Source organism: Etheostoma cragini, chromosome 2 (assembly GCF_013103735.1).
Source record: "Etheostoma cragini isolate CJK2018 chromosome 2, CSU_Ecrag_1.0, whole genome shotgun sequence".
Classification (NCBI taxonomy): domain Eukaryota; kingdom Metazoa; phylum Chordata; class Actinopteri; order Perciformes; family Percidae; genus Etheostoma; species Etheostoma cragini.
Window position 1 is genome coordinate 26,791,323 of NC_048408.1, and position 13,925 is coordinate 26,805,247.

Genomic DNA, 13,925 nt, shown 5'->3' on the forward strand with positions numbered 1-13,925 from the left:
CCAAATATCTTTTAATTTCATTCATTTTCATTCATTTCACTCATGCATGTCCAGAGATGCTGAATGTCACAGAGAGAAATCTCCCAAAAGCACCCATAAATGCTAATTCGGAAAGTGGGTGCTAGTGTTATGTAGCAGTGCCAGATATAGAACATTTTACATGGGGTGCTAAAGGTGTAGTGAGAGATCTTGGCAGGGTTGCAGGGGAACACGGGACATGGGAACCTCCATATGTAAACACACTGATATGCCCTATAGCCTACGCCTGCAGCACCCTGCTACAAACTTAACTGCTACAAATATTATTTCTAGTCATAGTCCCATTATCTTTATTATTACTATAATTACCACCGTTCATCATACCAACTGCTAAAATTATTGTGAAACCTAATTCTCTATATCTGTATATCTGTGTCTGTCCCCGTGTCCCAACCAGCAGCGGCAGATTGGCCGTGTCTGAGCTTTCTTCCCAAAAGGAAGGTTTTTCTTGCCATTGTTGCACCAAATGCTTGCTCTTGGGGAAATTGTTTGGTCTTTGTGAATTATAGAGTGTGGTCTAGACCTACTCCATCTGTCAAGTGTCTTGAGAAGAGTGAACTCTTGTTACGATTTGATACTATAAATAAAACTGAATTGAGCTGAAATTGAATTAAATGCCTGGATCATATTTACTGATACTGACAAAAAGAATAGAAAAAAGTACAGAATGTGTCTTATTTTATTAGTTATTATGATCAAATGAAAAAAAAGCCATACGTGCTATAATAAAGAAACGGAAAAATATTTAATGGCATTTTTTTAACCAATCACAATCGGCTGTGGCGCCGCTAAGCACAGGATTTAGCAACAGTGCCTTATAAATGGCATCTGGAAGGAACTTGTTTTGGTGGAACACGTTCAAAAGTTGTTGGACAGAAACTCAGACTGGACAGGTAGTCTAGCTAGCTGTCTGGATTTACCCTGCAGGGATCTGAGGAGCAGTTAACCACAGCCCTCATAAATCCACCGGAGATTAAATTCACAACACAAAGACAGCGGAAGGTGAGGGACATCCAACCAAAATGTATCCCAAACAAAAAAGGCATCTGTTGATTGATGGAACTGGTTAAAACTTAAAGACATTTCATGAATGGTGGTCACAGGTGCTGTACGTTCAGACGATTTGCATTCTGAACACGCCTGGAACATCCAGTTGCTGTTTTCTTACTGTCTCTACTACTAGAACATTTTCAGTCACTACTTAAAATGTGTATACATATAAAAAACACTTTGCACATCTACAATGTGAAACAGGTGCGTCGGAGGGGCACGAGCAGGGCAAGTTGATTTGGCCGGAGATGGTTTGGTACCAAAACGTTGCCTTCTATTAAACTTTATATGACAGTGTACGTGAGTTTCTTTGCGAATATAAAAGAAAAATCATAGAAAGGGAAACATTACCACAACATTTTGCCCATCACCAATCCACACACCCCGTCACCAATCCATATACATGAAAAAAACTTACAAACACAATAACCGCAGACATTGTGTGGGTGCTTGCTGTGGACTGCTGGCCCGGGCACGTCTAAGCCCGGACATGATTGAAGAAATTATTCCAATGTGCTCATGTCACCAGTCGTTTCCGGTCTATTGTGGCAACCTTCCTCTCCCCTGCGAGGCTGCCTGTCAGATAATGCACAGGGTGGAGTTTTAATGTAAAATTTCATTGGTTGTTTAAAAAGACAATGCGGTAAAACCAGTTGTGAGTGAGATGTCTGGAAAATGGCTTAACTGCCAAAGGTTTCTTAGTTATGTGACCATTGCATTCTTTGCAAATACCTTTTTGTATAAGTTGAACTGCACATTTGTTTTACTTTTTCTTGTGCACATGTGCATTACATTTTAGCTGTCCGCCACATTAGCAGCTGTGAAGAGACCTCCCTGTGTCCCACTTGGCTTAAAAGTGAACTTGCAACTTTGCATTATGCTTTTTTTTTGTTGTTGTTCCGAATTACTGAAATGATTAATGCATTATAATTAAATGTGTTCTAAATAATTCTCTTATTTTATTCATGTTATGTGTATTTGTACAGAACTCTAACTAACTGTGGTTTTGACAGGTCCTGATCTCAGTACCACACTTAGAGAAAAGTTGAACCGCTTTTCTTGACACAAAGGCACAGCAAGGAGATCAGGAAACACACAAACTTTTTTCTTTTTATCTTTTCTGCATTTATGTTAATCAAAATTCCTTTGTGCTGTAAAAAGTTCTTTGGGACAAACTAGTCTGTTAAAAAATCTGGCACCAGTGTCAACTGGAATGTGTTCAGGTCTGGAATGCATTGAATTGAGGGAAGAGGAAATGTTCAAAAAGTACTTGTTTGTCCATTTTATTTCAGGCCAACTTGAGTTCCTGTGTTTATACAACTGCAAGTTTTAATTTAAAGACAGTCTGATATCAGATGAGGCAGAGAGCAAAGCTGCTCTCCCCTACAACACTTTTAGTCATCTTATCAGCATGATCTTACTTGGAGTTTTCACACCCCTCCTCTTCTCCTACACAAAACTCCCCCCTCTTTCTTTCTTTCTTTCTTTCTCCACCCTTGACTCTGCCGCTGTTGGACATTTTGGGACAGCACATGCAACCCTGGAGAGTTCAGAAAAGCCCAGAATGCTTGTTGGCGAATGCAGCCAAAACATTTGGTTTGGAGACACGGAGGCCAATCAGAGTGATAAACAACAACCACAAGAGAGAGAATACGTGCAGGCAGGAGTTATCCCAGTTAACTGCTCCTAATTTCATCCGTCTGACTGTGTGTGTTTGTGTGTGTGTGTGTGTGTGTGTGTGTGTGTGTGTGCTGACCTGTTGAACCATTTTTACATTGAACTGAATCTGGGGCTGGCAGACAAAGGGGGATCTGTCTGTTGTCATGGCCACAGACCACATGGTGCATTTACCTCTTTTTTTTTTAAAGAGTAAAATTGTACATACAGTACTTTATCTTCTTGTAATCTCTGTCTGAAACTTAGTGCATGTTTTGAGCTGTCAATATCAAATAAGGACATAATTTACAAGCAATGCCTCCTCATTCCTCAGGAAACTTTTGGGGATAAAATCTGGGTAAAAATAATTTAAAATACATTATATCTTTAGCCCTAATTGGTAAAAACAGACAACAGACAACACAAACACTCCTTTTTTCAGAGCCTCTCTATCATTACATTTTATATAAAAAAGCCACATAAAATAAAGATTAAGTACATTTGACGCCATGTTTCGGTACTATATAGTTTTCAATATACAATATGTACAGTGTATACATGTAACTTGATTTAAGCGAGCACCACCAGTCACCATTGAAACCAGCCAGTTAAGCAGACTTTTAACGCTGTGGTGTGTTGGGTGGAAGAATGAGGGTGAGGAAACCTGTGTCTATTTCCGTGCCGCCATCTATTGTCTGAACAGGAGGAATCATGCAGTTATCTCGCCATGATCGGCCCACACTTAGCACACTAGTAAAAAACAGGTCATCAGCACATCAGCTGTAGCGTATAGCGTGTTTGCCAAGTGAACTTTTTCCATTATATAACCAGTTTAGCATTATAAAGTGCCTTTTATTCATTTTTAAAGCTTTGGAGTACAACACATTTATACTGAGGGCATGTTCCTATGTACTTGCTACATTTGTGCAGAGTTGCACAACTTTCCTCAGGCATTTCTCTCATAAACTCGCTCTAGACCTACTCTGCTAGATATATGGCAGGTGAAATCAAACACACTAACCAGACCCTGTTACACAAACATAACTGTGTCAGTACACAAACAGGACTGAGATTCAATATTCAGCCCTGGATAGAGAAAAAGTGTACAATTCCACAATGTTTGCACGCACACAGACGTAGAGACACTCAACACACACATTCTCACACTTGGTGGTTTGTGGCTTTAATATTTCTTGCCATGTCAGCTAAAATATTTCATAGGTGGAATGATAAATGATACAATCCCTCTCCAAAGTGCTTTAAGGCCTTTGTTTTATTGGAACTGTAGGCCGAAAAGCTCTGCTCAGTGTGTGTGTTTGTGAGTGAGACGAGGCTCCATGTGAAGCTAAATCCCCCTTTTCCCTCTTTCAGCACTCACAAACCCTTTCCCCCTGTGGAAAGGGTTAGATATGATCTCAGCTGAACTACAAAGTGTCCTGGGTTTATTCAGCACCACCCACAGCCTCTGACCAGTCTGCTGACCTCACCTAACAAGCACCCAGGGGAGATATCGAAACAAAACAAAGCACACAGTTGGTAAGTATGGCACAATCAACATCAATCAAAGGTCTCAACAAGACAACTCCAACTCAAAAAGAGCCACACACTCTCCTTCCTCTTCCACAGTTTTACTTTACTTTGCCACTTTTAGTTTACAGGGAACAGAGCATGCCATGACCATGGGGACATTTGAAATACAAATCCATTATCGTAATGGGTTTTGCTGTCAAAAAAGACAATAGAAGAGTGTCAGAAGTATCTGGTGGCATAAGGGATGAGACATGGGATGACATGGGCACAAAAGGTGCATATACATTCACATCCAGGGCCTGTTATCTCATATCCCTTTACACGCTCAGGGTCAGAAACAGAAAAGCAAGCTCTGTAATGGTAAACCCACAGTATACAAGGTGTCGAGTTGAGGCAGATGAGTGCTATTGTGGAAGCACGTCAGTATATGTTCATCGTGTGTAGGTATTGCAACCAGACCACAACTATGAGCTGAAAAGTCGCATTTCTATCAAATGGAGTTGATAAGGAAAGTGGACAGAAAATAAACTAATGGCAATTTATGAAGTAAAGTCTTCTCTCCTTTTTTCTTTTGCCCAACAACGCCAAAAAAAATATATATGCCGACCACAGCTTTGAAATCAATATCTTTAGGTCCTTTCAAAATAATACATGTATGACATTTGTCATTATTTTTGACATCTTTTATGAGACAAATCTTTTACAAACAAGCACTGGCATAAAGTTAAAACTGAATATGAGATTTTTCTGTCTTTTTTAAATCTTGAGCAAGTTATCTTCTTACCAACATGGATGACTTTCAGAAGGAAACCCTTCAGCCATAAAGTTTTATTAGGCGGATCCTGCCATTTTCAGAGTATAAAAGCAAATCCTTCACCATCCAGCAATGACTCCAGTTTCTCCTCTTGTTCCTGCTTTTAATGCCTGCTCAACCACAGTGACGGTCTTATATGCAGTTCTTCGATTAGCAAACAATCATGTTTTGGTGGAAAGGTTGTGAGAAGATAATACTTAACCCAAGCAGTCACTAGTACCTATCTCCCACTATCTCTAAACAAATTCTTGCATTTCATAATTTACATTTCCCCCTTTTTTACACACTATGATGTAACCGTAGCACGGCTGAAAGGTTTTTGATGAGTTCCGTATCCTTAATTACTTAGGAATCAAGCAAAAAAAAACTAGCTTCATGCTGCTGTTCATCTTGTGGAATTATTTTATATAGTACCACTGGTACTATATTTTTGTCACTGTCACTTTATTTGGACATAGATTTATGCTGGAGAAATTATTTTTAAAAAGCTTTTTTGCATATGGCTTGGTGAGGCCATATGCTTCATCTCTTTGGCACGCTTGATGTCGGAGCCTAATGTTTAATATTTCTTTAAGTGCAATTTGATTTACATCCATTTTATTTACTGTTTTTGATTGTGTTTGGTTCTTATTCAAGTACATTTTTTGTTAACAGAGACTGAGCTTCCGCGACGATATTACCGTTTATCGCAATCATTTCTGAGACACTTTATCGTCTAGCAAAATTTGTTATCGTGACAGGCCTCGACTTTGCAAACAGTTATGTTTTAGGAATTTACTTTTTGGAATCGGCGACATGGGCTCCCGTGGATTTGTTTAGTGCTGGATAAGGTATTCAAACATGGCTGTCCATTCAGGCCAATGAAAGATGTCGACCAGCAACTCCAGCTCCAGTTTTGAAGCAACATTGGACCTATTAAATTGTGATACTTTTCTTTTTATATGTACGCTATGGGATGCTTTGACCTGTTGCTTTTCAATCAATGTTTCATAGGGAACAACCCCCGACTGCCTGATCATGGGCAGTCACTTTCCTAACTTCTCTCTTCCAACTGCATGTCTTTGGGTCCAGCGTGTGTGTGCATGTATTTCGGGCCTGTGTGTGTGTGTTTGTGTGTATGTGTGTAAATGACATGAAGTAAAAAAAATATTAAGGAGATTGTGATTTATAAAATAATTCTTTATCCTGTCTTTCTGGGCCTGGGGACATCACAGAACTTGACGTTTTTACTTTGGATCCTCTTTTCTGTAAATTCATTATTAATTGCATTGTGATTTTAGTATGAGTTTTGTCCTTTTTGAGAATACTTTATTTTGGCATTTTGTTGCTTTTAAGGATTCAAAACCTGAATAGAATTATCTACAACTACTAGCTCTTCTTGTCTTATTCCTCCAGCAAAAGTCTTTTTCCTCTCTTTTGTTTCAGCTGCTGCACCAGAGACCAGCTCTTCCTCTCTTGTCTTGCTCTAACTGCAGAATGTCAGAGCAGCCTTTATTCTTCTCTTGTCTTTTTAGCAGCAGACTCAGGGAATCTAGTTCTTCTTCTCTGGACTTACGGGTCACTCGTTTGGTGAGGCAGATGTCACGAGAAAGACAGCATGCTAAGTGGGTTTCAATAATGCAGCCACGGTGAGGCCTCAAAAAGTGTGTGTGTGTGTGTGTGTGTGTGTGTGTGTGTGTATGTGAATATAGAGCCATGGTTAAGGTGTACATAGTCTCGCTTTGCCAGACCTTCGTCCAAAGTGTGCGGAGGGTCTGGCTACTCCAGATTCGGGGATGGGAAGAAAACGTGCTCTGGTTTATTGTTATTTCTTTAAACCAATCACAATCGTCTTGGGCGGTGCTGAGCACCTGAGAATAGCAAAGCAGAAGGAACTTGTTTTGGTGGAACATGTGTACGTTTATAAGTTGTTTTAGTAGTGCAACAGAAAACTTAGATTGGACAGATAGTCTACCTAGCTGTCTGGATTTACCCTGCAGAGATCTGAAAAAGATTAACCATGGTCCACATAAATCAACCGTAGTTAAAAATGCCAAAACAAAGGAAATCCAAGGCAACACATATCCGACCTAAAGGAGTGAAGTCCGGCGGATTTTCTGGCGACAACGGAGCAATCTCGGAAGTGGAACGTCAAAGATATAGACTAAGGGTGTACATAATCGGGAAGCGGAGGGCTGGAGCTGCAGTGTGAATGTGAGCTGCCTCTGAGAGACTTGGTGCATGTGCGGAATATTGTTTAGGTGCAGTACGTGTGATTTTGTGTGCGCGAGAGAGCACAGATTGAGGTGGGCGGATAGGAAAAGCCGGCGGAGTGCCTCCATTCCTCCGTGCTCATCTATAATTCAGCTCTGTAGCGGCCCGTGAGGTCTTTCTCTGCCTCCCGAGCCCCAGTTTGCTCTCTGCTCTCAAGGTAGAGACAAGTGTTCCATGGTACATTACACTGCCTCTCCCCATCTATCAATTCCCATCTACCCCACCTCTCCAGAGGCCGAGCAGCTGTGAGCAGCAGCTCAGCGTATTTCACTGAATGAAGATAAAGAATGTGTTCACAGGGGTGACAACAGGACTGAGGCCAGCTGTAAAACCAGGTTCAAAATGAATATATTCTCCATTGTACGTTAAACTTAGAAGAGTCATCATTATCAGGCTTATCTGCTTTTCTTCTGTTTTCATCATCTGTCCATTTGTTTGAAGCATCTTACAGTGAGTTGCATTTCTGATTTTAAATATTTAATGTGTGTTATATAAAGCACTAGTGTATGTTATATAATTAGGTAAGTAACTTGCCTTGCCATGATGACTAAGCTTTGATTCTTGCCAATTATCTTTTTATCCATGTATCCATCATTCTGTCCCAAGCACCACTGAATGGATTTTTACTGAAAGTGAACAACACACATGACTTTATTCTGGCATCTTTTGGAAAGGGCATCACGTGGTCGACTAGGTGTGCTATAATTACAGGACCATTTTAACAGTTACAGTGCACTCTGGGGACTGTAACTGTTGCCTACTTGATTGCTTATTGTTTATTTGGATCCAAGTTAGTTCATTCTCAGCAACATCTACTCTTCCTGGGGTCCCTATTAAAATAAATAAGCACAGTAAAAACAACATTTGTGTTAAGAGGTACTCAAGAGATTTATTTTTGCGGTTCCATAAAATTGGTGGACTCATAAAATAAAACACGTTTAAAAAACACTGCTCAGGCCGAGATATTCAAGCTTTTAGTGCTTAGCATGGGTCAATCTCCAAAAACCTGGGAATCCCGTAAAGAAACTCCAAAGCATCTTTTGTGAAGACTCTTGTTGCCTTGCTTTTGCTTGGATTTTTAAAGCTCTTTGCCCCTCGTTTATACTGGGCTTTAAATCAAAAGGTCAACCTGACGCAATGTCATGAACGGGTCCGTATGATATCGTATGACACCCAAAGGAGTGATATCCTACAAAATTAGGAGACAACCGGCTGGTCACGTGACGCAAGCTCCATGGCGCCGAGCGGCAGATTCTAGTTATTAGTAGATGTTTTTAGCCAAAATGGGTGACTTTAAACCGGGATTTCAAAATCACAGTTAAATTTAATGCACAAAATATGAGCATTTTGCTGCAACGAAAGTTTAGATCAGGCACCAAAACGACTAGTAAGGTTAGGAAAAAAAGTGTGGTTCGGATTAAAACCCCCTAAGGAACACACATTTCCTGCGTAAAACTCTTTAGTTTCTTTAGAAGCTAACTCTCCGATCCCTGGCTTGAAGGTCCTGTGTTTTTTAACGTCCACCCATACTCCCCAGACCACATCTATACGCGGCCAGCCGCGTTCTTCTACATTGTCCGTCAATGTGGCGCATACAGCGACAAAATAAAACGGTGTGTAATGGGAAAATGACATTTAAGCATGATTTCATATATCCTTCTATAATAGGCATGTATTATTATTCATATAATTATTCACAATGCATTCCAGGTAGTATGTCTTTTAAAATCCCTTCCCTGTGTGTCATCCCTGAAGGAGTCTCTGCATTCTTTCTCCAAGGAGAATGCCATGGAGTCTGAAGGAGACATTTCTCCAGTGTTACATTTATCAAAGCAAGTCCACGGTCAAGAAGAGGCTCCAACTTGTCTGTCTAAAATTAGACGCGTTTTGCAAAACACGTCATTTCCTTCTCTAAGGGAAGCAGGATATAGGACGGGGTTGCTGCTGTTTTAATTTGGCAAGACGTTTGTCACACTGTTGCTGATGTATACGTTGTAAAAAGTGTTCTTGTCACAGGTTATTCTCTGTAGGGAATAATTAAATCGAACAAATGCTTCATGAGAACATGCTGAGTAAAGTCATTCAAGGTAATTTTCTCAGATCTGATGCTCCATAGCCACATTAGACATTGTACAAGTGTTTCACTACTAGCCATGAGTAGTTAACAAACTTTGAAATGTAAAAAAGTTGGACTGGGCTTTTAACAGCAATAAACTCCTCCCATTAAGATACATTGCAACCACACCAAGCACAACATATTCTTATCTTTACTAGTAAATATGTGAATACTAGCAGCAGTAGTGGTAAAATAATGACTATACAGTATATAGAGTAGAATCATATCAGGAACTGAAGAACACGTAGTATTTCAGCAGTAGTAGTAATGTTCTGTGTTTTGGTTTTATGAACTCGTATATTTTTTGTTTGTAACTGTAAAAGCTGCACAGTCATTGTCCCTCTGGGACAATACAGCCTCGCTCAGCTTGACTCTCTCCTTTCCTCTATCGAGCCTTATTCAGCCATTCTTTCTTCACTTCCTTGCTTCCTTTCATTGCCACTTTCTCTTTTAAAAACATTCTGACACCCAAAATATACAGACGCCGTGGAGACATGTCCAGTTCCTAATCCTCCCTCAGCTGAACTGTTCCATTTCCTTTGTTTTTCCAGTGCCTCCCTTTAGAAAAGGTGGCTTTTACCATAATGGCACACTGTCCTCCTCTTTCTCCTCCTCAGTCAATTTACTTCAATTTAAATGTCATGTCATGTTCCTGTAGACTGCCATGGTTTCACTTCTATTGACTGAACGTTCATGTGTTTAAAAAGCTCTCAGGTTATTGCTATGATTTATTATTAAGCCCGTTATATTTTTTTGACAGCACTAATAACCGGGCTACTAATTGTGCTACAGGCAGTTTTGTTGTCTGGGTGATGTTATTGATCTCGGTTGGTGGATCCATCTGTTCGGTGCAGGATTCGGTGCATTGATTAAGTTTGTAAAACAAACCTAACTAAAGGTCCGCTTAGTTACTCAAGCTAAACTTTTGAGTCAAAATGAGTGAGAAGTTCCATGACAAATGAAGCAAAGTCAATCTGTTGATGAAGGGTACATTAACATTGCTACAGTTTGAAAACTAAGTTTATACCTCACATTCCCACTGTTCTGGCGTTTCAGAGCCCCTAAACCGGAGGAATTTAAAACCACTCCTGACCCCGTTTTGGTTTTTGGAAACATGCTGGGTTGTGTTTCTCAGCGGCCACAAACGGAGAGGTTTGGCAACACCTTATCGGTCATCACGTCTCGTTTTCTGAGACTGAGCTACTAATGTTAACATTGCAATTACCAGCTACAGTCGGAGTATAAATGCTCCCGCCTGTTTACCCCAGCACGCTCACACCCAGTGTGAGAAAATGTTGATGAGATGTGCGGTTTGGGAGAGTTAGATTAAACAAAGATTAGTTCTTTCACTGGGGCTACAAACACTTGTTTGCCCGGTGCTTGCTTTTGGCTCAAAACTCCGCTTGAATACCAAAACGTAGCAATGTCAATGTAACCGAAGACTGTCATATGGCTGAAAGCAGGAAAACAAGCAAATGAGTGGGGTTGAGATCATTCAGTTAAACTGTTAAACCCTCTTTTAGGACTTTAATTTCTGGGCAAGATCTCAATCTAGCAGGGCTGTACAGCCACTAAATATAAAAATCTCAAAATCTTGCATCTTGCAGATATTTTAATTCATTTATATAACTATGTGATTGTCCGTTGGCCTCAGTAGCAACTAGAGAATTGTGTGCAGTTGTATTTCCTATAGTAGTCCATCATAAAAAAACAACTGTGAATCCGTCCTGTTACTTCAAATGCCTTATCTGTAATATTTGACTAGTTACATTTTTAACAGAAGTGGTTTAAAGAAGCTAAAATATATAAGCATGTGCTGATATGTTATTTGCACATACCCAACATATATTAAAACAAACATTTAACAACAATAACTTGTAGTACTTCAATAACCTCAACCTCTAACTGAGAAAACTCCATCTGCCTGGGAAGACTGTGAGATGCAGTTGAGAGCCTTGTGTTCAAATTGTTTAGTCAAACTACTAATTCAAAGGTCAAAAATTAAGTTTTCTGCTCAATGGTTTCAAAGAGAGGAAGGCTTAAAATAGTCAATCTAAAAGTGAATCTTGTCAAAAGAGAGACCTGTCAATCGTTTCATGACATGAAAATATGGCTCAGTTCCTATGTTAAGAATTTCAAATGAAGAGAAACATTATTCAACATATCCCATAACTCACTTGTACAGCCATGTCTGCTAACGATACATGTCTTACATAAGACATGTTACATATCTTATGAAGCCGGCTGTGATTGAAAGCCAACTATTGAAATGTCATTTTTCAGTGATAATAAGCGTCGGCGTCTGAGCCTCACTAAAGAATCAAAGTACTATTGTCTTGAGTTGCTCCATACAATGAAATTCCTACACATATGCTTATATAGCACCATCTTCTCAGCTTCCTTCCGACCCTGATCTGAGTTCAGTTTCCTTCCTTTTCCTCTCCAGAATATTCTCTGTGCTGTAAAGCGAATAGGACACCCTTCAGCCCCACTGATCTTGGTTCAGCCGCCACAGTCTCCCGTCTTGTTGCCAGAACACCAAATTAAAAAGGTAAGCCAATTATACATCTGGGGCCTATGGGAAAACTTCCCTCCACTACAAAGGCTTTAACTTCCATCTCTCCAATTTCCTACAAACCTCTGCAATGTCGTACATCACTGTGCAGCTCCACTAATGAACACAGCTCTCTTAAAAAGCAATCTTCACTGCAGTGATTCATCCTCCTGTTTTTTTGTTTTTTTTTGCCACGCCCACTCACTTCTACTATATCCGAAGCTAAAAGGCTAGGTCTGGTCTGCTGTTAGCTCATTAGCGCTCTCCATTGTGATTGCATGGCTGCCTCACGCCAGCGTTTGCATGACACAAGAAGTAATGACAAGGCTCTGCAGATCGTCTTGACAGTAAACAAAGACGCTCTCCTTGTTGCGACGCTTCCCCAGGTGTGTCATTATTGTCAAGACGAGATGAAAACACCAATTCTGTCTGTTTTTTTTTTTCCCACTTCTCTCACACCTTCCCGTCCTCCTCTTCCTCTCGGGTGCATGTTGAACTGAGAATTGTTTGCTGCAAGGACTACCGCTTCTGTTTGTGCCTGAAGTATTGAAGTCATTAGTTTTGCTTGTTTGTGTGTGTGTGTGTGTGTGTGTTTGTTTGTGACTATAGGGGAGTTAGTGGAGTGACAGTGGTCTCTCCAGTGGATCTGTGTGGGTATGAGCACTACCTACTGAACATAGAGACTTCACAGCATCTATCTGTGTGGGAGAAAATGAGATGGCAGCAGACCAAAGTGGGTTTAATACCGATTGTCTGTGTGTGTTTGTTACCCCATGGGAACACACACCACTGTGCGAACCAGCCTTTGTAAGGAGTGCACCTGCCTTCATTCTGTTTTATGCTGCCACCTTTCATCCGCTACAACCTCTTGATTGAAAGCAGTCTGCGTGACATCTCACAAAATCAACCAGCCGGCTAACGATCTGGTCAACCGGCAGGGTCAAAACACCAGTCCATTCCACATGGTTGACACTCCAATCAAAATAGCTTACTTGTAAATTGAGCCAGAGCACACAACATACGTAGGCCTGGCCTGGGATTAGCTAAATAAGGTCAACACCCAATAAACGCTGACACACTGCAATTGTCTGTAAGGCTACCATTGTTATTAAGGAAACAGGAAGATGGAAGTCATTAAAAGAAGTTCCAGTTTGGCTCTAGTTAAGCATCATGGTCTTTGCATTAGGTCACGGACCAGGCGGTTGTTGCTGAATGCATATAATAAGGCTTGATGGACCCATAGAATGGCGCCATTGAGTCCAGTATTGTTGCTGCGTGATGCAAAACAGGATACTAAATGCTGATAAGTGGCCCTGCTGGTTTAAAGCACCCCACAGTGAGGAAATCAACAACCATGCATTCAATTCTTGCAGCGGTTGCTCCATTTAACACTCCCGTCTGTCATGCAACAAGGAAAATAGGCATTTTGATGCCGGTAATGTGTTGAGCAGCAGCTGCCGATCCTCAGTTCCACACCGACGAACAGAGGGCGGTCACGAGTCAGACTTTACACCTGAACGCAGCTTGCTTGGCGTCGGCAACTGATTTTGATTACAGGTCGTCTGGAGGCACTCGAGGAGAGAGCGTGATCAGAGGCAGAGAAGAGGGTGAAGAGACAGTGACTAGACATGTAGAGGGCAAAGATCAAAAAAAGAAACAGCTAGAGGGAGAAAAAGGGGGAGAAAGTAGACTCTTAAAGGGGAAGCCCGAGTGTGCGCGCTGGTGCATCAGGAGGACGTGTGGCTGTAAAGATGAGAGTTAGACCACGAAGGAGGGAGAGAGAGAAAGCAATAGAAAAAGATGTGGGGGAGGGACGCAGTGGAAGTGCTGAATAAAGAAAGAGCCAGAAGCTATGTGTGTGTGTGTGTTTGTGTGTGTGTGTGTGTGTGTGTGTGTGTGTGTGTGTGTGTGTG

At 40.9% G+C, this 13,925-nt stretch overlaps 1 protein-coding gene across 4 annotated transcripts in view; it reads right to left on the minus strand.

Moving 5' to 3' along the window:
- mgat3b (beta-1,4-mannosyl-glycoprotein 4-beta-N-acetylglucosaminyltransferase b) overlaps window positions 1-13,925 on the minus strand; it is a 72,096-nt gene that overhangs the window by 12,990 nt on the left and 45,181 nt on the right. For 2 of the 4 annotated variants that reach the window (XM_034884546.1, XM_034884538.1), the window contains exon 2: window positions 1,508-1,665. The exons of the other annotated variants lie outside the window; for them this stretch is intronic. In XM_034884546.1, coding sequence (XP_034740437.1) covers window positions 1,508-1,581 — 74 coding nt within the window. In that variant the 5' untranslated portion in view covers window positions 1,582-1,665. The remainder of the gene's footprint in view (window positions 1-1,507; window positions 1,666-13,925) is intronic. 4 annotated transcript variants of the gene reach the window in all.